Source organism: Euprymna scolopes, chromosome 28, assembly GCF_053919585.1.
Source record: "Euprymna scolopes isolate OS-2025 chromosome 28, ASM5391958v1, whole genome shotgun sequence".
Lineage (NCBI taxonomy): Eukaryota > Metazoa > Mollusca > Cephalopoda > Sepiida > Sepiolidae > Euprymna > Euprymna scolopes.
The window spans coordinates 81,924,246-81,948,853 of NC_136509.1; the positions used below are offsets into that span (position 1 = coordinate 81,924,246).

The 24,608-nt window shown below is 33.8% G+C and overlaps 1 protein-coding gene across 8 annotated transcripts in view; it reads right to left on the reverse strand.

The window, feature by feature from the left end:
- Positions 1 to 24,608, reverse strand: part of LOC145249695 (scm-like with four MBT domains protein 1) — a 114,711-nt gene that overhangs the window by 63,858 nt on the left and 26,245 nt on the right. For 4 of the 8 annotated variants that reach the window (XM_080111502.1, XM_080111500.1, XM_080111503.1 and 1 more), the window contains exons 2-3: positions 15,434 to 15,550; positions 7,153 to 7,210 (exon numbers count right to left, since the gene is read on the reverse strand). In XM_080111502.1, the coding sequence (XP_079967628.1) occupies positions 7,153 to 7,210; positions 15,434 to 15,535 (160 nt within the window). In that variant the 5' untranslated portion in view covers positions 15,536 to 15,550. The remainder of the gene's footprint in view (positions 1 to 7,152; positions 7,211 to 15,433; positions 15,551 to 24,608) is intronic. The other 4 variants (XM_080111505.1, XM_080111504.1, XM_080111507.1 and 1 more) reach the window with 1 other exon arrangement.

A 24,608-nucleotide genomic window follows, 5' to 3' on the forward strand; every position in this document is an offset into this window, starting at 1 on the left:
CCACTCAGCGTTTTAAAATATGCTTAAGTATAATATTAAGTTGGTGCAAAAACTATCGTTTACTTTTTTTTACAAAGGCATCATCACTTATCAAGGCCAAGAGGCCACTTGAGGATAAGGGTTAAAGAGTGTACAGTAGACAATTGGACAATAAAGTAATCGTTAGTAAATGGAAATTTGGTAAATTTGTTAACTTATATGGAACGGCTCACCAAAAACTTGTTTACGTTAGACTTGAAGACAACCATATTGTAGTCAACTGGAAAGCAGGAAAACTGAAGACAGTCCCACAGGCATGCAGTTTTAAGAAACTTTGTTCATGGAATCTACATTTAGGTTTAGGCACAGATAAAGAGCGGGGGAAATTATTGATAGTGTTTTCAGCTAAACGGGTGTTTCTTGTGAAAAGTTTGGCGAGGGGGAGAGGCATAGATTGGACCTCAGTAGAGCACTTGCCATGAAAATAACGATAAAGCAGAGACAAACTCGCAACATCTCTTCTGTGAGAAAGAGGTAGCAGGGAAGTGAAAAAGGCACCTCCTACGAGGCTACAATGTTACTTTTCTATATGACTAGCGAGGGTACCCGGCGTTGCCTGGGTGTTTGTAGGTGTGAAAAAAAAAAAAAAAAAAAAAAAAAAAAAAAATGTTAGTAGGAAGAGAGGCTCGAACTCGTGACGAACCCGAAGGTGGAAAAGAAAGTGAAAGCAAATGCGACATCCTACCGCTACGTTACGAGGCCATAGGAAGTGAAAAGCGTTGAAATTTAGCAATGTCAATCAAAAAGTTGACTTACAGAAACAAGCGTCGGCTGGAGGCCAGTTCAGCTTTCCGCCATTTCATTTATTTGTTCCCCCAGGAAAACCAGGTCCCCACAAAAAGGGAGTGTCCAAATGAATAGCAATTGTCCGATATGTGGGGTTTCGTCAACATTGATCAAAGCTAATTGCTTTCTGGACGTCCCGGCATGAAAAGCCAGGAAGTTGCCTTCACTTTCAATTTAGTTTCGCTTTTATATGAAAAAAAAAAAAACGAACAAACACGCGAGAGGAAGGAATAGTGTGAATTTTATAAAAGTTGATCAAAATAAATGTAGACACGATATCCCTTCGCAAATCGTAGATATTAGGATCTAAGGAGTATATAAAAAGTTCTAAAACATTGTAAACCCCCCCACCCCATCCCGAGAAATCTGGAAAAAAAAAAGCCTTTGCTGGACATAGAAAAACGCGCGCAGACGTTTTGTCATATATATATATATATATTTCTGAATTAATTCATTGGGATTATATATATATATATATATATAGCCATGTTATATATCATTTTGAAGCAAGTTTCTCAATCTCTTCATTCGTTTTCTTTTGCAGACTTTTTGACAGCATGGACAAAATTCAAATCGGCACGATTTTCTTGTTCCAGTTCAAACTAGGCCAAACAGCTGCCAAGATAGCTCGTGATATCAATGATGTGTTTGGCCCAGGAACCACTAACAAACATGTGGCACAACGGTGGTTCAAGAAATTTTGCAATGGTGACAAGAGCCTCGAAGATGATCATGGTCGCGGCCGGCCGACTGCGGTTGATAAACATTCGAAAGCCTTAATTGAAGCCGATCCTCACAAAACCCACACGAGAAGTTGCTGTTGAACTCGAGGTTGACCACTCAACAGTTGTTCGCCATTTAAAGCAAATAGGGAATAGTTGGATAAATAGGTGCCGCAAGAATTGAATGAGGATAAAAAAAAAATTGTCCTTTTGAGGTGTCTTCCATGCACCTTCTCCACAACAAAAACAACCCATTTCTCGAGCGGCTTGTAATATGTGATGAGAAGTGGATCCTCTACGACAATCAGCGACGTTTGGCACAGTGGTTGGATGCCGGAGAAGCTCCACAACACTTCCCGAAGCCAAAATTGCACCCAAAAAAGGTTATGGTGACTGTTTGGTGGTCTCCGGCCGATCTCATCCATCACAACTTCTTGAATCTGGGAAAATTTATTACGGCGGCGAAGTACTGCTGACAAATTGATGAAATGCATCAGAAGATCCAACATACGTGCCTAAAGATTGGTCAATATGAAGGGACCAATTCTCCATGACAATGCTCACCTACGTGTTGCTCAACAGACCCCGCAGAAGCTGAATGAATTGGGATATGAACCTGCCTCAACCACCATATTCACCGGACCTCTCGCCTATCAATTATCACTTTTTCAAGCATCTCGACAACTTCCTGTTTTAAAAATGGTTCAAAAGCCGAAATGATGCTGAATGGTTTCATCGCTTCCAGAACTCCGGATTTCTATCCTAATGGGATAATAAACTTGTTTCTCATTGGTAAAAATGTGTAGATTCTAATGGTTCTTATTTCAATTAATAAAGTTTATTCTGATAGTAGTAATGCTCTTTTGAAGTTGAACATCAAAAAACATTTTGGCACCAACCTAATATTTTAATTTATGCAGATTTTTCCAGGTCATAAAAAACTTGGGGAGGTGAGGGATATCAGTTGCCATCAGTGAAATCGAAAGCAAAATTTTGTAAAGGATGGGGAAAAAAAAAAAAAAAAAAAAAAAAAAAAAAAAAAAAAAAAGACGCAAACTCACATAACTGAAGTTAGTAACGAACCCTTTTATCGACGTTTCTGAGTTTCTGCTCACAATTCTGAATATGCTTTGCCATCTCAAATTATAGTCATTTCAAACAAAATAAGGTATCGACAAATCAGCGCGGTTAGTTGTTTAAACATTTCACTCTGCAATTCGTCAGCTTCATTTTTATTAATGTTTATTTTGTGTTGATTTTAGCATCCAAAATTGTCGCATGAATTAAAGAAGCTTTCAATTGGGTGAACCTCAACAACTGACATCTCACCTTAAAAAATTTTCATTTTCGTCTTTTTTCAACTATTTCTGTGGACTAAACATTAAACAAAATATCTTTTGGTAAATCGTACTTTAATGTTAAATTTTTATATGAAACTGATCAACCCCCCCCCCCCCGATCACTTTTCCCAAAAAACAAGGAATATCATCTAAATGTTAAATGTCATATTCGTTGTTAGCAACCCCGCCCCCCCCCCCAAAAAAAAAACTATGCTGAAATAACGTTATTTAGAAACCTGTGTTTTGTAAATATTGTATACTGTCCCCAAACAATTTAATAAAAAATGATATCGTGAAATCTGAATTTCTCTTAAAATACTAGTTGTGTAGTTATCTAATAAAGGGGATCGTGTGTGGTCATCTAGTCAGAGTTAACATCGTGTGATCATCTAGTTGTCTTTCTATTAAATGATATGTTCATATGCCGTTGTGTGTGTGGCACATGTCATGTATTTTCGGACATACTTTCTGCATCATGGATGTTAGTCTACTTGGAATCATCTCGTGTCTTAGAAGGGAGACTGGCACCTGTTGGACGAAGATTCATTTCACTCCAAGACAAGGAATTGGTTTTATAGTTTATTTCACTTTCCAGATGTCTTGCTGAAGGATGGAAAGTGAATCTGGCTTGCGTGGTTTCTTTTGGTCTTGTTTCTACACACGTCAACGTCCCCCCGCCCCCAGTGAAGGGGAGGAGATGTTTGTGAAGCCGTTCGTCGCCTTCTATGTCCAAACCAAATCTCAACGATTCAGCTAACCTGATCACGTGACTCACACGCAATCCGATCAGCCGACCCTGACTTCTGGTCAACATGTCTACAATATAATTTACGTCTCTCTCTCTCCATTCTATAACACTATTATTTTCTTTTTTAACTATTTCTGCAGATTATCACCATTTGGTTACTAAGCTACAAAATTATGATTAAAAAAAAAAAAAAAAAAAAAAAAAAAAATCACTTTTTAAAGATTTGGAAGGGTGTTCAGTTTCATATGTTTAGAACCGATTCATTCCTCCGCCATTATTATTTTTCTTTTGCGACTTTTCACTTTGAGAAAAGTTTGGTCTGCCCCCCCCCACCTACACTGTCATTATGTTATTTAAAAAAAAAAAAAAAAAATATATATATATATTTTTTTTTTTTTACATTCTTTTGCCTTTAACAATTCACACTATTTTTTAAATAGTATTTTCAAAATCAATTCAAGTTTTACGACATTTTTTTTTTTTTTTTTTAAATTGTTAGGTGAAAGTATAGAATATTTACAAAACACTGGTTTCTAAATAACATTATTTCAGCACGAGTAGTTTTTTCTTTGGGGGGAGGGGGGGCTGTTAACACATGACATTTAAATCCGGCACAAATTTACCGTTTGGATGATATTAATACCTGTTTTTTTTTTGCAAAGAGTGGAGGGGGGAGGGGGGGAGGTCACTTTTATATAATTATTTAACATTGTAGTTTAAGGTATGATTTACCAACAAAATTATTTTGTTTAATGATGAATGGTTTAATCGATATAATCTCTCAAAAAGTCAATAACTAATAATTCATAGAAATAGTTTAAAAATGACAAAAAGAGAAAAAATTGTTGGGGGGGGGCCGAATGTTCTGAATAAGGTGCACTTTAAACTAGTGATGGGACAATTGCAATATTTTTCCCCAATTCCGATACAATTACCAATTCTGATTCTTTATAAATCTCTAATTATTTAACTATCAAATTGTTATTTCTCCCGATTCTCGTAAAAACACATTAAATATGCAGGTATTTTCCTAAACGTCAAAATACACTTGAGGAGGATGATCTATCGATTTTAGCTTTACTGATATTTTAAAATCAAGAAATATTTGTTATCTAATCATTATTACCAGAAACGGAAGATTTTATTTTAAACAAAATAAAAGTTAATTAAAACAATTGTTTTGGCATCAGAAAATGGGCATCAATTTTTCTGATTCCGATATCAATTCCAATACCCCCAAATTTTCCAATTTTTCTAATTCCCAATTCCGATTAATCGTCCCAACACTACCTTAAACTGTTAAAAAAAAATAACAAATGAAAGAAAGTTTGTTTTTTTGTTTTAATTAAAAAATCATAATTGGATTGGAAATTTTGTTTCTTTTAAATAAAAATGTAATCCTCGTTGTATTTAAACCACAAAAATTTTTTTAAAAATTAAATTAAAATAAAATAAAAATCGAAATTTGGAAATTGTTTTTGTTTTAATATAATTAGCTGCCAAAATTAAAAAACAACCCTGTGCAAAAAAAAAAAAAAAAAAAAAAAAAAAAAGACCCATAGATATACACGAACCTTAATGATTATAAGACAACTTCCTAATCCACTGGACCACAACGTTGATTGACAAATCAACTTGGAAATTCTTTTAAAAAAATTCCAAGAACAATGGTTGTCGTATGCGCAGTTGTTGAAATCATTTAGAAAGAGACGATTTTAGCTGATCCCTCCCCCCCCCCACTTGATTATAAACGGAATTTCTATACAAAGTAATTAACCATTTTTTCATGTGTGTCCGAAAGATAGCAGTACCACATTCATGCCTGTTTGATGTGGATGACATAACTATTTGTCACTCAGACAAATAGTTTTGACATCATAGAAGAAAGACTCTTTGATGCCCTAGCCACTCTCTCTAGGTACTACAAAAAGTGGTACTTAAATGCAAACCCAAACAAGACCCAGATTTGCGCCTTTCATCTTAATAATCACCAAGCAAATCGGAGACTAAGAGTCATGTGGAATGACATGCTTACACATGAATCTTTCCCAGTCTACCTGGGGGTAACTCTGGACAGAACACTCTCTTTTAGAAAACACATTACCAAATTGAAAGGCAAGCTGTCATCACGAAACAGCCTTCTCAGTAAGCTTGCCACCAGCAATTGGGGTGCCGACCCCAAAACACTGAGGCAAACAGCTCTCGCACTGTGCCATTCCACAGCGGAGTATTGTCCCCCAGTATGGGCAAGATCATGCTATGCCCATAAAATTGATGTAGAGCTGAACAAGGCATACCGGACCATAACTGGTGCCCTAAAACCAACTCCCTTGCCAGCTCTATACTGCCTAACTGGTATTCCACCACCACATATCAGGCGAGAAGTCATCACCAGAATAGAACGGTACAAACAGCTTAACGACCACAGGCACTCACTGTTTGGCCACCAATCAGTGAGACAAAGACTAAAATCTCGCAGTAGCTTCACCAATATAGAGGAAATCGATTCCAGGCAAGCTGCCTCCTATAGGATGGAACAATGATGAGACTATAACAGCAGGAATAAAAATGAAGCCCTACCAGACCCAAAAGAAACATTTCCCCAGGGTTCAAACCTTGGTAGAAAAAACTGGGTGACTCTAAATAGAGCCAGAGCCAAAGTAGGCAAAACAAAAGACAATCTCCACAAGTGGGGCCTAGACACCTCACCTTTATGCCCATGTGGAGAGGTACAAACGATGCACTACCTTAGGGAAAACTGCCGATTGGGTCCTCATTGCTCAAACCAAGACCTTAAGGAGGTAAACAGCACTGCCATGCGATGGGTTAATTTCTATTGCGATAAGATATGATGATGTGGATGACAAAAGTTTTTAGTAGAGATACAAACACACACACACACACTAACAGACATTTTCCCTTTATATAATAGAGAACTAGTTGTTTTAACCTAGTGTTGCTTGCAAATATTTTTACATGAATTTTTATTTTACAACAAAACATTTCTATTATATATTTTTCTATACAGGGTGTTCAATATTTACCATTACAACTTTCTATTATTATTATCTATAGTTAGAGAATTTTTATGAATTTTTAAAAGTTCAACTTGAAAATTACTTTTGACAATATGCTCTTTTTACTTTTTAAACCATATGGTTCTGAGTATTAAAAAAAAAAAAAAAAAAAACTTTGTTGAAAATCACAGACTTTGCTTTTCTCATGACACCACGCCAGGAAACGGAACAGAGAAAGAAAAACCACAAAACGTTTCCATGCCTAATTATAAAATTAAATGTTTATTTTAAGAGAATTTTTACATAATTTTGGTTTGTTAACTTACAAATTTAAATAATATTTAAATCCAAGGGGGCTGGGGATCAAAAAAAAAGATTACTTCATCTTGTAAACTTCAACATAAATCCTATGTTTTTCAGAAAATGAACATAATCTTTTATAATCTAAAATGATTTTCAATGATATTATGCTTTCACAATTAAATGTAACAAAGACAAACCTTTTCTGGTTGTGAGTTCGATATGTTGTCCCAACTCCTTGCCATCCGACCGAATCATCTAAAATAATACAATAATAGATATATTAACACTTTATATTTTTTCTTATTTAAATACTTTCAACAATTGACAAAAACACTAATTTTTTTTTTTAGCATCATTGTTATCTACCCAGGTATCATTAATTAAAAAAAAAAAAAAAAAAAAAAAATTTTTTTTTTTTTTTTTTGTCAGTTATCTACCCCAATAATAAAATATAATAACTAATCTACCCAGGTATCAGTAATAAAAAAATAAAAGAAAGTTGTACATATCAAATTTTTCTGAAATATATTTTTGGGGTTCCAACTAAAGGAAGATAGCTTCTTTCCTAGCACTAACTGCCTGTGGAACTGTTCCGTTGATTTGCTTACTAACTGATTACAATATGCTTTTTTCTTTTTTTTTATCCCAAACAAGGCACAGTGCCACTTTGATGTAGGAGGCTACAATTGAGGACATAAGTTGCAGGGATACCATGTAGCAAGTTGAGCAGGAAGGAGTGTCTTCACATAACTTGAACTTCTGCATGTCAGTACAGTTGGGAAAATAGGAACCTGTAAAGGAGTTAGAGTCTAACAGTTCTGGGGAAGAAACTATTAGAGTAGAAGGCTTTTTACATCTAGGGATCTCTAGGGGTGGGATTTTACTGATTGTCAGATTTTTAGGGGGTACTTACATATATACATGTAAAGTCTTTATCTATTTTTGTCATCAATAGCTTTCCTCCTACAAAATCAATATTTGATTCTGATTAGCCCACTTTATTATTTTTTTTATTTTTTTATTTTTGGTTGATCATTGCAGCATGTTAAGAACAATAAAATTTACGTATACAAGGGCTTGTAGTTCGTCAGAGCATCCACCATTAAAATACTTGTAGAACAGGCAGGGATGCAACATTTCGTCAATAGGACAGAGGTTGAACCTTGGATGACAGTTCAGGACCTATCAGGTTGGCGACTCTTTTGAACCCTGTCTAGGAGCAAGAGACTAGTAGATGTACCAACCCAAATGTGACAATACTTCATCCATGAGTAAATAGTGACCTTATAAACGTACAGGATACTTTCAGGCATAAGTAACTAACTTTCTAGCACGGTAGAGAGAGCCCACCTTCTCCACAGCAGCCCTGGTAATGCTCAAACAAGTTCTTGTTTAACCATCTCCTAAATCAAATTATACCAAATTAAATTCCTATTAACAATTACTACACTATTGTCTTAACAATTACCGTACACTTATTTCAACACTTATCCTCAAGTGGTCTTTGGGTTTTGACCCTTTGTAAAAAATAAGTTTTTTAAAAAAAACTTTATATTCATGAGTAGAGCACTATGTACCTTCTTTTTAGATGGTATCCACATGAAAATAATTCCAATCTAGTCAAATTAATTTCTAGAAGAAATTAAATCAAATTAAATTTTATTGTTCTTAACATGCTGCAATGATCTACCAAAAAAAAAAAAAAAAAAAAAAAAAAAAAAAAAAAAAAAAAGGGCTAATCAGAATCAAATATTGATTTTGTAGGAGAAAAGCTATTGATGACAAAAATTGAGAAAGACTACATATTAGAGATGTCTTTATTAGCTGTGTTTATAAAGTTATATTTAAAAGTTCTTTTCTAACACTGGCATCACAATTTTTTTTTTTTTTTTCATCATTTTTGAGGAGTGTACACTCGTAAAAGATAAGGATAATAGACTTATTTTGTATTATGCAAAAATAAGTTGTTTTTTTTTGTTCAAGTTGGGGATGGGGTATCCTGCTGGATGCCAGACATTCACCCACCATCATACATTCCAATCTTTTTAAAATTCTAACCGTCTTGCTAAGTGTAATTGTTTGAATCTCTCTTGCACTTGGTTCACAGGGTATATTTGCCAGGTGGTTATGTGACAATTCATGCATAGATAACCAATTTTATTTTTATGGTTTTCATTTATAAAATTTTAAAAGCAATTTAAGAAAAATTCTTCCAACAGACGAAACACATGCATCGCAAACAAATATACAAATTTTGGTTTTTCTTCATTGTAGTAAAGTTTGAAAACTGAAATATTTAATTTCAAGTGAAATCAATAATATTTACTGAATTGTCATGTCACAGTAATGAAAATATCCAAAAATTTGGAAAAATGATAAGGTAGAAAATTAATTATTAATGAAAACAGTTTTCGAATACAATAGTGAAAATTAAGTTTTGTTAAATTGACAAAAGATTTTCATTAAAGATTTACCTCCATTTTGTTACAATTTTCTTTTCTTTTTTTCGCAAAACTCAATTTCAGCTAATTGTCTTGGAAAACTTTTCATTAATAATTAATTTTCTACCTATCATTTTTTTTTTTTTTTTTAATGTTCATTACTGTGATGTGCCAATTCAGTAGATATTCATTTCACTTGAAATTCAATATTTATTCCAATTTTCGAATTTCGTTACAATAAGAAAGAACCCAAATTTCCATTACTTTAAATTTACTTGAATCAACATGGAACAACAATAAATAAAAATCACAAATGAGATTCACAGAAAACTCATTTTTCTGAGAACTTTTTGAAATAAACTTATACACTTAGAAATAGAAGTACCAACAATTTTATTGAAATAATTTCGTCCATATAAATTTCACATGTAAATACTGTTTTACTTGGTTTTACCTTTTAACTAACTTAGCTTTCCATATCTGTATTTCAATATAGATCAAGCAATGTTGATGATGGTCACCATTTATTTTACTATGTTGTATATTCATTAAAAGATACACTATTTTCAAAAGAAAAGTGGGTGCTTCTGCAGTATGATATTTTAAACAGGTAAAAGCAGTATCACATACTGACGCGTCATGTCGAAATTAGTATATATTCTAAAAATTACGAAAAATGATCCAGTGGAAGATGTGCTACATCTACTTTTCCACACACGGCAAAAAAAAAATTGCTGTTGAAAATCAGACTTTGCAAGGAAAGAGAAAAAAAAGACAAAATATAAACCGTTTCCATACCTATTTAGAAATCTGCCATTTTCTATTTTTTATCAATGGTGAATTTGAAAGAAAGCAAGGGAGATAAGCCTGGTTATACACAATTGGTCACACAACTCTTCCGCATTAAAACTAATTCAATAAATTCTTTTTTTATTTGTAATTATTTTTATACTAGATCATTTCCCCTAATTTTTGGAATCTTAAAATTTCAAACAATCAGTTAATTAGTTTAGGAGTGAATTCTATCCATACAAACATATAAACACCTAACTTTGTATTGAAACAAATGTACACATCTATATGTACTAAAAACAGAAAGGAAAAACAATTACACACAGGAAGAAATAAAAATCAAACAAGAAATTTGACCAGTTTTGTTTGGATCACCTTCAGAAAATCAGTCAAATCTCAGGTTTGATTTTTATTTCTGTGTTCAATCGTTCTTTTATACATTCTGTCTCCACAACATTTCATTTTATGAGAGATTTTATCCACACATAATGCAACATTCCGAGTCCAGTCATTGAATAATCTCATAACTATTTACTATGCATGTCCACAGATTTAGTATTTATAGACAATTTTCTTCAATTATTATCTTAACTGCTAAGAGTGACTTTATGACTGGGTTTTATTCTACCAACCAGCAGTAATTATCACTCATTACACTGATGATTGCATAAGCATGAAACACTAGTGCATGTAGGTACAAAAATAATTGCTAATATTTATTTGAAATATAGGCATAATTTTAATCAATTAAGTTTATGTAGGGAGAAGGGATATTTGACTGGTCTCTGAATTCATGATGGTGCGGGAGCATAGGTCGAAACTTCTTTCCCTAACTAGGACAAAAAGAAAAACGAAAAAAGAAAAACGAAAAAAGAAAAAACGAAAAAAGAAAAAACGAAAAAAGAAAAAACGAAAAAAGAAAAAACGAAAAAAGAAAAAACGAAAAAAGAAAAAACGAAAAAACGAAAAAAGAAAAAACGAAAAAAGAAAAAACGAAAAAAGAAAAAACGAAAAAGAAAAAACGAAAAAGAAAAAACGAAAAAGAAAAAACGAAAAAGAAAAAACGAAAAAGAAAAAACGAAAAAGAAAAAAACGAAAAACAATAACGAAAACGAAAACAAAAACAAAAAAGAAAAAAACAAAACAAAAACAAAAAGAAAACAAGAAAAAATTAAAAAATAAGAAAAAAACAAAAAAAACATCAGCAAATAGCAACAACTCTGGAACAAGTACAAAAATTAAAATTTTTTCTTGAAAGGGTTTATTTTTGTGCATGAGATATGTGCAAGTCACAGTCCTTCTTGAATGTCTAATATCTCACAATGGGCATGAAATTAAGATTGAGGTCCATTAATAATGGGGAGAGATGTGTATCATCAGCCAAGTAGAAAAAGAAGATTTGCGTAATTGTAAAGGTATTGCCGGAAGTCTTTAATAACTAAAGAAATCCTCTGGGGCCGAGGAAATTATTAACGTCAGCATAATTTTATGAAGAAATCCCTGTGAATGAAAAATACCAAGAGGGAAAAAGTTTGTGAGCAAAAAAATATTCATTCATTGTTTGCATGAGCTTCATTAGTACAGGGATTGAGTAATTTATCCGTTTACAGTTTGAACGTAACATTCTTACTAGAGCAGATTTTTACGTCATGCGACGGAGTCCACATGTGTGATAATTTTGAGCAGCAGCAATTTAGCCTGCAAAAAGCCGTCTGGAAATCAAAATTGTTGCCGAGACTTGGTGTGGTTTTAACATCCGTGGACGGAGTCTGACGCAGGCAACAATTATGGGTGGCGATGATAGTGACTCGCAGAAATGCTGTCCAGACTGTTTTTGTTTTTAGTGTGCTGACACTTTTATATAGGCTTTCTCGAATGTTCCAACTCATTCACTGTCTACATACGCGAGCAGACAAAAATATAGTCCCATGGATTTGCGAGTAAGAGACGCATTACAGTTACACTGACAAAATTGCATGGGCAAATGGTTGACAAAATTAAATTGTTCCTGAAATTAATAAATTCCAGACGAATAGATTCTTCTGATTATGTGACGAACGACTTGTTTTAGCTGGTCACTACAAGTATATTGATAATGTGAACTAAAAAGATTTTTTTTTTTTTTTCAAAAGTGCTCAATACAAGTACAGCTATTATAAAATTAGCTAAATACTAGCAAAGTAACCCAACATTGCCCAGGATTGAATGATGATCAATGAATGTTTCACACTCCCATATTTTTAATACCATTGAAATCAGAGAGATCACCCATTTTTTCTAACAAATCGATTGATTGTTTGCTGTAATTGAAGACTCATTGCAATGCACCTGGAGGAAGCTTCACATGCCTCCCCACAGTGATTTAGTTCACAATATACTGTAGTCTACATTGCACTGTAGAGAACCTACTGTTGATTTTATAAAATTACTTTCTTATATATATAATGGCTCGTTTAAAAATTAAAAGTTCCAAATGCAAATGTTACATATCATGCTTTAGTTGTGCTTCAAACCGAATGAGTCATTTCGAACACATCCCTGTCACATCAAATAACCTATTGTTGATTTTATGTCAGGTCTTTCAGTTTGTGTGGTAATAAAAACTTGTAAAACGCACTTGTGATCTTAGGCTGTGTAACTTTGGTCAAAATCACCTGTACCTTCTTTCATCAGATCATTTCAATTATTGAAGACATTTCGATACAAAATCTATCTAAGAACACTGCCAGGCACATAAAGTACCTTTGTGTGAAATTTCATAAAAATCGATCCAGTGCATAGGTAACAAACTCACAGACACAAAGTTCCTTTTATATAATAGTAGATAATAGGTTCCTCATAATATATATATATATATATATATATATATATATATATATATATATATAAGATTATAATATGAAAACAGAAGCACTTAACTTACAAGGAAGGAATTTCAGTTATGTCTATATAAGTCTAATAATGAAAAATATATTTGATGCCCATTCAGAAAATGAGAAAAGCTGATTATCAAAAGGTAAGAATATAATGCAAGATTCTGAGAACCATTCTCTAGAGAGACAAACAAACAAACAAATCTGAAAATAATGCTTTTCCATTCTTAAAATATTGAGGTTATTTAATACAAAAAAGACAATATTATTATATACAATTACTTGAACACAAGTTGCTATTTCAACCTACAGCCAGAGGAATGGGTACCATCTTTCCCAGTGGTGTAAGTGAACTACATAATAGATCAGGATTTGAACTCGTTTCCATAGATAGTTGTGGAGACTGTTACCTATTTGGCTAACTAAAAACTAAGATAATATAAGTTTCAGAGTTTTTTTTTTGTTTTTTTTAGACGAGGATCGCTGTCTATTATTTGGATTATTTGAACCACTTTTCTCGGCTCGGTTATTTTTAGGTTTCAGTCGATGTAGCCTCCAACCTTCTTCAGGTGCATCCATTTACACACCAGGATGTATACAGAATTTTTATTTTTTATTCCAACTGACAATCTTCTGGAAATTGAAGATTCAATTCAAAATACATAGCGAAACAACCTTAAGAAAAAAAATATTGTTAATTCAATAAACTAAAGTGTCATCACCATTCAACAATGTTATTTGAAAAGTAGTTTGAACATGTTTTCCAGCTACCAGACTTCAGCTATGTAAGGAAAATCATGTTGAGACGATTTCATTTTAGAAACAGCAAGAGAACGGCAAACAAAGAAGAACTGAACTGGACAGATAAAGCGGCATACCGTCGTCAACAGCTGAAAAACCAATTCAAGATCCCCCCCCCCCATTATCTTTTTTTGTTCTAGCTAAAGATAAGGCATCCACTAGGATGCTGGACGCACTCGCCATCCCATACATTCCAACCAAGAGATCTTCTTTTAAGATTCTAACCGTCCATTTAAGTGCAATTGTTTGTATTTTTCTTACACTTGGTTTACCAGGTATATTTACCAAGTAGTTTGTGAAATTCTTCCTCACAAGTCCGGTTGCTCCTATAAGTACTGAAACTTAGATGTTTCTAAGATTCCAGTTTCTTTTCCTGTTCTACATAAAGCCTCAGTATTTCGTTATCCTTTCCCTCCCAGTTCTGTTTAACTCAGTATCATTACGGACACTAACTTCTATTACGGTTGCTTCTTCCTCCTCGTCTCTTACCGCTATGTCAGGTTTAATAGCTGAGAAGTGGGGAGTTATGTTTTTAAACAAATCGCTACAGTCAAATCAAACTTGTAAATGTCTCAAATTAACCTTTCCATTCTTGCAAGTAATTGATGTCGCACCAGGAAAAAGATATGCATGTCAATGTGGGTCTACACTATTTATTTTGTTAGTTTGATTATTATTTATACAGTATAATCACTTTGATAAACCAGGTTCCGTTAGATTACTAAAGTTGCTAAAATGAGTAACTATTTGAGAATACCAGGTGCTGTATGTGCTCTGTTTATCTGAGCATTGTTTCCAATCATCCTGGACTTCTCCTTGCCACTGGAATCAAGCAGTGCTGACTCAGAAGCGAAGTAGCAGGGCTTTACATTGCTAGTGAAACAGTCGCATTTGTGAGTGATTTTTCAAAGTGGCGACTAAAATAATAAAACTTTTTTTTTTTGTTTCACCGACAATCTTCCAAAGCTCATTACTGAGTGAAATGTCTTTTCAACTTTGTTTTTTTTTAAATAAAACGAGCAAAGTCAAATTATTTAAACAAAAAGTTTTATAGAACAATATATAATTTTTTTTTTTTTTTTAACGATGGCTGTTTAAAAAAACATCTGGAGAAATTTGAATGTTCATATCTTCTAACGTCAACACAAAATCCGGTGTGCATTTAGAATCATATTTCTTCAAAAAAAAAAAAAAAAAAAAAAAAAAAAAATCTTTATGATGTATGTACTCATAATGGAACAAAGACATCATATTCCAAAAATCATGTGAGTTTTGGCTAGTAACTTTTCTATTTGGCTAGTGAACAAAAATATTTAATTGTCAAAGGTCAACTAAATATAAATTTGTACATAGAGCCCCGAGTGGTTAGGGATTGCCCAACATTTGTTTCATAATTAAGCGCATGTCATCCATTATCCCTTTAGGATGACCAAATGATCCTCATGGTTCCGACGGATGAACATCCATCCATCCATCCTATTTATTAGACCAACACCAGAAGTTTGAGCGGATTCGTAATCCCTGATAAGTGTGCGCCTGCTAGATTGCTTACGTAAGCATAGAAAACTTACTTCTTCACTTTCTGGATCAGTCTCGTCTGTTCTGTCCACTCTTCGGCTCCTGGAATTCACATTCGACCAGCCAAATCCTCGTCCCCTGCGACGTCTCGGCATGATATATCAGAAAATCTGAACGAAAATTAAAAATTATGTTTTTGGAATTTTTGAGATGAGGATTGAAAATTTGTATTCGTATTATTCAGACTACTGTTCTCATCCTGGTTGATATTTTCACAACGTTTCAGCCGATGTCAGGTTCAGGTGTCCCCATGGACAAGGGAGTCAAGGATCAGTTAATAAAGTGTTCAGTTTAAAAACTTTGTATAGTTTCTGGAGTTCAACAATGATTGCGACCTTTCAAATGATGTACTTAAAAAAAACAGTTTGAGATTACATCAGATGTAACGTTGCGAAAAAGAAATAGTCCGAATAATCCAAATAATAAAATTTTTAAAAAGATTAAATTGTTTATTGAGGATAGATAAAAAAAAAAAGAGCAAAGGTCTGAAGACTTGAAGAAATGGGTTTCAGAATTTTTTGAGATGAGAATTAATCATTTTTATTTATTTATTTTTACAAAGAAATCGCCACTTATCAAGGCCCAAAGGCCATTCAAGGATAAGGATTAATGAATGTAAAGTGATAGTGTAGTATAATAATAGTGGAGATTGAGTAGAATTTGGATTATTTAAGTGGATGGCTCAACAAGAAATTTACATTAAACTTGGATGCTACCCTATTGTAGTCGGCCGGGAAGCAGACCAGTGGAACAGTGTTCCACAAGCAAGCAGTTCTAGGAAAGAAGCTTTGTTCATGGAAGCTGCTTTTAGATTTAGGCACAAATAGAAAATAGGGAAAATTGTTTATAATAGTTGTAGCTAGTTGAGGGTTTTATTTTATTTTTTTTTGTAAAAGTTTAGTAATATTTCGGCTGATGCAACCTCTGACCTTTTTTAAGTGTATTTTATCGAATTTGCAATTCTAATGTTGAACTCTGGAATCTGTATGCGATATTCATTCTGTGGGAAGAATGCTATCAATTACAAACATAAAAAGAGACTCACTGTTTTCTTTTCTTAAACTGATTTTCACCCCAAACAAGGCAGAGTACCACTTTGATGTAGGGGGCTATTATCTGGAACATAAATTGCAGGGACACTATTTAGGGAGTTGAGCAACAAGATGTCTGTCTATATTATGTCAACATAGTCACGGAAGCAGGAACCTGGAAGGGAATTCCAAAGTCTAGCAGTTTTGGGGAAGAAACTATTAGAGTGGGAATCTCTACCGTGCAGGGGTGGGATTTTGCTACTTGTCAGGGGTATTTATGTCGGGGGGTATAAGATCTTGTAGTTTGGAGCATCTACCATTAAAATACTTGTAAAACAGGCAGACGGATGCAACATTTCATTGATGGGACAGAGACTGAAGCCTAGCTGACAGTTCGGGACCTATTAGGTTGGCAACTCTTGAATGCTGTCCAGGAGTGAAAGACTAGTAGCAGAAGCAACAACCTTAATGTGACAACAATACTCCATACATGGGTGAATGGTGGCCTTGTAGAGGTACTGGATCCTTTCAGGTGTAAGTAACTTTCTAGCACAGTAGAGTCCACCTTTCTCACAGCAGTTGTAGCAACATCCTTGATGTATCTGTTCCAATTCATGTTCCCTGTGAACATGAAGTCAAAGAGTTTGAACAAAGTACTTTCAGGTAATTGGTGGTCGAGAAGGTTTCTTCCTCTAGGGTTTCTTTCATTGCCTTACTTTATATATATTAGACTAGCGTACCCGCCTGGCCACGCATTGCTTTGTCCGAGTTTGGTTGACACCCGAACACACACAAAAACACATGGGAGCACAAGCCCAGGAAACACACTAACAAAATCATGCACCGAAACAAATAAAAAAATAAATAAAATAAAAAAAACATGCACAGTGATACACACATACAAACATCACATGCACAAACAAAGTCACACACACTTTAAAAATAGTAAGTAGACAGGTTAAATGCTATAAAATCACACATAAGGAGATTTTGAAGTACATAAAATATCAATTTACAGTTATGATTATATATTAGAGTCAAGCATTATACTTAACATTGTAAAGAAAAATAATGCTAACGGTAAATATTTTTTTGTCTGAAAGCTTGAAAAAAAAAAAAAAAAAAAAAAAAACTTCTTAGAACTGCATGCCTGTGGAATTGTCTTCAGTTTTCCTGCTTTCTGGCTGACTACAATATGGTTGTCTTCAAGTCTAACGTAAATAGGTTCTTAATGAGCCGTTCTATATAAGTTAACAAATTTACCGAATTTTCATTACTAATGATTACTATATTGTCCAATTTCTACTGTACACTCTTTAACCCTTATCCTTGAGTGGCCTCTTGGCCTTGATAATGTGGTGATACCTGTGTAAAAAAAACAAAAAAAAAACAAAAGTAACACAATGTTCAATGAGCAACTCGTGCTATCTACCGATCCAAGTTATGACAACAAGACCATTGCCAGCATCTTCAAAATGCAAATCCAGATGGTTCAATGCTTGAGGGCATGCCCAGGATAATGAAATAACGTTTCAAACCACGGTTATGGTCTTTGGTGTGGTTTCAAGTGAGGACCACATCATGCTCACATCTTCAAAGTCTGGAGACTTCAATGTTCACACTGTCGCATGGTTAGCCCACTCAAACAAGACAGATGATGAGGGGAGGTTCTGTCACGATTTCTCTATTGCTTATGACTTAACTCAGATTGTTCACGAACTCAACCATGTGCCCCCGACACTGATGGTCAATATGCAAGACTCCTAGACATTTTTCTCACAACTCGCTCTGAGCTATGTTGATCTTCCGACCACTGTTCTCTCAGTTAAAATAAAATGTAATAAGTCCGCCGAAATACCTCTCCATCGTACAGTATATCGATACTCTATCGCTGACTGAGATTGCTTTTGTAAATTTATATCAGATCTACCTCTGCGTTCCATGTTTAACAAGAATGTGTCCTCTATAGTATCAGACCTGACGGAATGGTTAATTGTAGGTATAGACTGCTTCATACCCTCTAAAAGATACCAACAAAAACCTAACAGCCAGCCGTGGTTCTCTCCAGAATGTGCTTTCAGAACTGCCAGAAACCACTGTAAAAAAGTAATAAAGAATGTGAGAGAGTTGTTTGCTCAGTCCGTGAAGTCCAAAGTAGCCAAGCAGTGACTTGGTTCCCACCGATTTTGGCAAATAATCAAACAGGATCCTGAATAGAAGTGTGTGCTCTATCCCCACCATCATCAATAGACCCGAGGTAATCTCGTCAGAATAAGACAAAGCCAAACTCTTTGACAAAAACTTTGCAGCTAATTCTACCCTATGTGATCAGGTTGACATACCAGTACTGATTAGATCATCGAAGTTAAGCAACATTGAGCCTGGTCAGTATCAGATGAATGACCAATTTGGGAATTCTAAGCACTGTATGTAGGACATCGACACCTTGCAAAAGTTGCAAAAAACTAATGTTTTCATCTCCTCTAACAGGGATATACATGCGACTGGAGGAAGCTGATTACCCCCCCCCCACACACACACACCGGTTAGTGCTGTTTTCATGCTTCTCCATCCCCCTCCCCTATCCCACGAAAGAAATCTTTATATGATGGTATAAAACTTAGAAAAGGGATTGACTAATAAAGGTGTAATACAAGAAGACTTTCACTTAGAGGGTGGCTGAATGGAAGATAATGAAGTGTGTGTGGTGGAAGGGGTGGGGGGTGAAACGGTTTCTGGGAAGGGAAACTAATGGGATAAAAGTTGTGAACAGGGAGAGGTGTATTGGTAGGGAAGTGAGGGGGGGAGAGAAAAAGATGTAGTGGGGAGGAAGGTGAAAAGAAAATTAGGATCAGAATTGGAAGGAGGAGCCTAAAAATGTGAAGATGGTGGGAGTGGGAGGCGATAGAAATGAAGAAAAGAAAAAGTCGATATAAAAGAATAATGAAGGTACATAAGGGGGTGCTGTGGGAGGAAAGTATCTTGTTAAAATTGAAAGACTCAGAGGTGGGAGGTATAGTTAGGAAGAAAAGATACGCCCACCTGTGTGACTAGTTGTAATGGTTTTTTGGGTTTTTTTTTTTTTTTTTTTTTTTTATATCTGGTGTTTAAGTTTTGCAATTAAATATGTAGCAATTATATCTTAGTTTTATCTTTTTATTCTTTATTTTTCCCCCAACCTATACTAAGGTATGCCTAAAATAAATGTCAAAAATAAAACTGTGCTTCTCCACTGTTCATATCAATCTAAATAAACATTTGTTTCCTCCACGAAAGCAAAATATGACAAGATCGTTTTTAATGTGTGTGTGTGTGTGTGTGGGGGAGGGGTGGGGGAGAGTAGGTCCTCAAATATGAGGGTACTCTGGAAGTTAGCAAAAATAAAAATTACTTCAGTATAGAAGGGTTTCCCCTACATTGACTAATGATTTATTAACTTAAGTGTAGCATCAGAACAGATCCTACACTTTGATGTTAGCTCGGAGGCCAGATCTACTTTTTCCATTCAAAATAAATTCATGTAAAAGATCTGAACTATATAAGTTCAAGGATTACCTTTAATGAAATTTATTGAAATACAAAAAGGAGAAACTAAAATCATTAAAAAAAATATATCTGTATCTATACTCTTAAAAAAATTTTTTTGTGCATTGATAATCATATTAAAAACTCCTTTTTTTCTATTCATTTAAAAAAAAAATAGAACTTTGTTATATATGAGTCGTTGAATTGAATCCATCTGCAAAAGATCTAGCTAATTTGCATTTTCTTTTGAACAATCATTTTAATTCCCTATTAGTTTTTTCGGTTTTCTTATGGGATGATTATAATAGTTAACTATTATGTGTAATTAAATTCATGCAGATATTCTACATGATTTATACTTGCATAATATTTGCATAAAAAACTTATAGTAAACACAAACCTCTTTCTATATATATTTATGTATACATATATATTTTTGTTTAAAAAAATTTTTCCTACCAAACTGTCAGTTTTTGGTCTACAGACATGAAATTTAATATATGGGGTATTTGAACCCGTGCAAAACTATATTTGGGTTTTAGCCAAAATTGGTGCAAAAGTGTGAAAACTAAAAATGAAATTTGCCAGGTGGAGGTCGAACGACAGCATTATGAATATGCATGCGTGATGTAATATTATTGGCTCAGGTTTCAATTTTTAGCCTTGAAGTAAACATGTCTTCATAGTACAGTCATTAACGTCAAAGGAAAAAGTAAATCGTAAGCTAAACGTTTTGGTTTCGATTCTTGGTGGTGACGAACAAGTCTTTTTAACTTTTTAAATCATTTCTAGATTTTATATAATAATAAATATGAAATCTGCATTAATCAAAATATCCTATTTAAGCGTATTTTACGACAGGGCAATGCCGGGTAGCCTGCTAGTGTTATACTAAATCTGAGTTAAACGTTTGTTTCCTTGAAACTGTTCTTTTTTTGTTTTGTTTTTTTTAATTTAACTGGATCTACTGTTTTATTTTTATTGTAAAAGATTAATTGAAGACACGACTGTTTTATCGCTTTTCAAGACTTTCTGAATTATCTACTATATAATAAAAGGATCACAGAAATTTCCCTGGACCAAAATACCGTAGGTTTGCAACAACATATGCCACATACAAATTTATGTCTATTAGCCACTATCTTATGTAACTTTAGAACATTTTACATACATTTAGTTGTTATAATAAAAACTTACATTACATCCTAGGAGCAACATCATCAAAATCGCAACATCTTTTGACGAGGTTGTTCCTATTTTTCTCTCTAAATCTACCGGCCCCAGTCATCACTGGGACTATATATATGCACCTTATAGCTATTTTTCTCTGGCACCCTTCATAATACCATTATCTTTCCAGTTACTGATTGCAATATAATAATTTCTCCCTTTGTAATTTCGAGTTTTTCTCATTGGCTGAGAACTGACAGATCCAGTATTCAGGAATAAACAACTTAACCCCCTTAAAAAAAAAAAAAAAAAAAAAAAAAAAAAAAAAAAATCCCTAATACAAACATAATTAACATTTACAGTAAGCATTGTTTTTTTTTTCTTTGATTCTCTGTACCACTACAATCTGAACAATGTTATTGTTTTGTTTTTGTTTTTTTATTTCAGTTTGTTTTGTAATGGATTGTTCAATTTTTCGTTCTTGTTTGTTTTTTGTTTTTTTTTACTTTAAATTTACTATCATTCTTGGGATTTGTACACAACTATATGGTCTGCAACAAAAGAGAATCGTTTTTCATCAAATGGAATTATGTCATCTTTCCTAGGGTGGCAATTTTATCATTCCACACGGTAGAATTTCATTGGCGAAGAGAGTCCTCATCTACCGTTTAATGAAGGTATAATCCTTGGCATATTTTAGTGTATTTTATGACCGGGCAACACCAGGAAGGCGGCCTGCTAGTAATATACAAAATGAGAACAAAAGTCTAAATAATCTAGACAATAACGGCTTCCTTAGTTGACCTAATACAGAGAACATCATTAAATAATTATAACTAGCCTGGGTACCCAGCGTTGCCCAGGTGCTTGGAGGTGTGTGTTGAGTAAAAAAAAAAAAAAAAAAATATGGTAGTAGGCAGGCAGGCTCGAACCCGTACCACAAAGAAAAAAAATGTGAAAAAATAAAAAAAAATGTGACGTCTTTGCTGTTGCGTCCATCGCCAAACCAGAAGTGATGAAGATTTAAATTAAGGTTAGTCAATTGAAAAGAGAATGACTTTCGAAAATATCGTTGAAAAAAGCGACCCCTCCCTGTAGAAAGCTGCTCAGTTGAGGGTGAAGGAATTAATATTTTTTTAGCCAATTTTTCGATATTTGTTGTTGACCTTCAAAACGATAATAATCTCATGAAAATCCGTCGCCTATGTCGAAAGTTTTAGACATACATACATATACACAGACAGGTGAGATTTATATTATAGAAATGATAAATAGTAATTATACACATTTGAAACAAGTTTAGGTTTAAGGCTTGAAAAATTCGTACTAGAATTGTCAACACAATTGATAAAAGTTAAATATCAATTCAAAGTGATAGTCTCCTTGAGGTTGATGGTCCAATTTTTGCTACAGGCCATAGTATAATAGGAAAGTGTTATTTTTTTTTGTTTTTTTTCTGGCATCTCAACTTATTTTAGGTCATCAAATACCGAATCCAGTAAGTTTGGAAAAGGTTTTATGCTTCAAGTTCATTATATCTTTAAATATTTATTCATGGTGCTTCATTTAGGTATTTTACAGCATATCAACTTGTCAGGTTATTTGATGCTGAATTTAGTCTCCTTAGAAAATAGACTTTATGCCTATAGTTATTTTATATATCTCCAAATATTTATTCATGTCATTTGAAGTTCTCTCCCTTATTTTCAACCAGTTTTTAAGATGGCTTCATGATATCATCGCTGTTCACTTAGCCAAAAAGGTTTATTTTCTTATTTAAAAATGTGATTTTTGGAATACAATATTTCCTTTCCGTCACGAGTATGTATATACAAATTTTTCTTTATTTTTTTTTTTATATTGAGAGAATTGTGGACAAACACATTAACTTTTGGAGAATCAAAACTGTTGCTGAGTACGATTCTCATCTTGAATATTATTCTAAACGTTTCGGTTGATGGAAATCTTCAACCTTTTTTTAAGCGCTGTAAACAGAGTATGACGACTGCATACAAATGCCGAGCGATGTGTGAAGTCAAGTCACCATTGGGAAAAGAGTATTTTATAAAAAAAAAAAAAAAAAAAAAAAAAAAACGTGTGCACAGACCGATGATAACGTTAGAGATGGCAAAGCCAGAGAGAAGGAGCACGATTTCACTTTGTTTGGAAAATTACCCGGAAATAAATGTCGTTACAAGAAAAAAGTGAGTAGAGTTATTACTAGTGATAGGACAATTCCAATACAATTCCTGATTCCGACTCTTTATAAATCTCCAATTATTTAACTATAAGATAGTTATTTCCCTATTTTTGTAAAAACACATTAAATATGCAGAAATTTTCCTAAACGGTAAATACACAGAGGGGGGGGGGGTAATCTATCGATTTTAGCTTCACTAGTAATTTAAAATCAATAAATATTTATTTTATTGCCAGCAGTGAAAGATTTTGCTTTAAACAAAATCAAAAAAAAAAAAAAAAAAAAGACAATTAAAAGAATCGTTTTGGCATCGGAAAATAGGCATCTATTTTTCCGATTCCGATACCCCAAATCTTCCGATTCCCGATTACTCGTTCCAACATCAGTTATTACTTATGTTTTTTTTTTTTTTTTTTTTTTTTTTAGAAAGGAGTCACCATTTATCAAGTCCCAGAGGTCACTCAAGGATAAGGGTTAATAAGTGTACAGTGGTCAATGGGACAATGACATAATTATTAGTAGTGGAAATTTGGTAAATTGGACTACCTAAGGGGAACAGCTTATCAAGAACTTGTTTACGTTGGACTTGAAGGCGACCATATTATAGTCAGCCGGAAAGCAGATAAATGGAAGAGAGTTCTACAGGCGTGCAGTTCCAAGAAAGAAGCTTTGTTCATGGGATCCACGTTTAGGTTTAGGCACGGATAAAGAGTGAGGGGAAATCATTGACAGTGTTTTCAGCCAGACGAGTTTGGCGAGGCGAGTGATCTTCAGGCCTTGATAAGTGATGACTCCTAAGTTAAAAAAAAAAAAAAAAAAAATTCCTATTCCTCTGGTCTTCATCAGATGGTTAACCACGATGGGACAGAAATGTCGAGTCTTAACTGTATCATCAGTAATTACTGTCTTCCATAGTTGTCGTCTCAACATGTTTTGGTCAACTAATTCTTTGCCCGACTGGGTATAATTGGAATTGCTATTTTCAGACAATGCTCACCCGAAACTAGAAATTCAATGCCCCTATACACTGCGGCACAGGTCCTAAAGGGTGATCAAGGTTGGATTGTTTGGTCTTATAAATCATTTTTTTTTCTTTCCTTCTTATCTGGTCTTCCGTCATCGGGTCCATACCGAATGGTATATTAATTATTGGAACCTTTTGTGACGAGTAATTTGTATTTTTATTTATTTATGTATGGAATCATCCTCATCTTCATAGTTGTTTCACGACAAAAAAAAAAA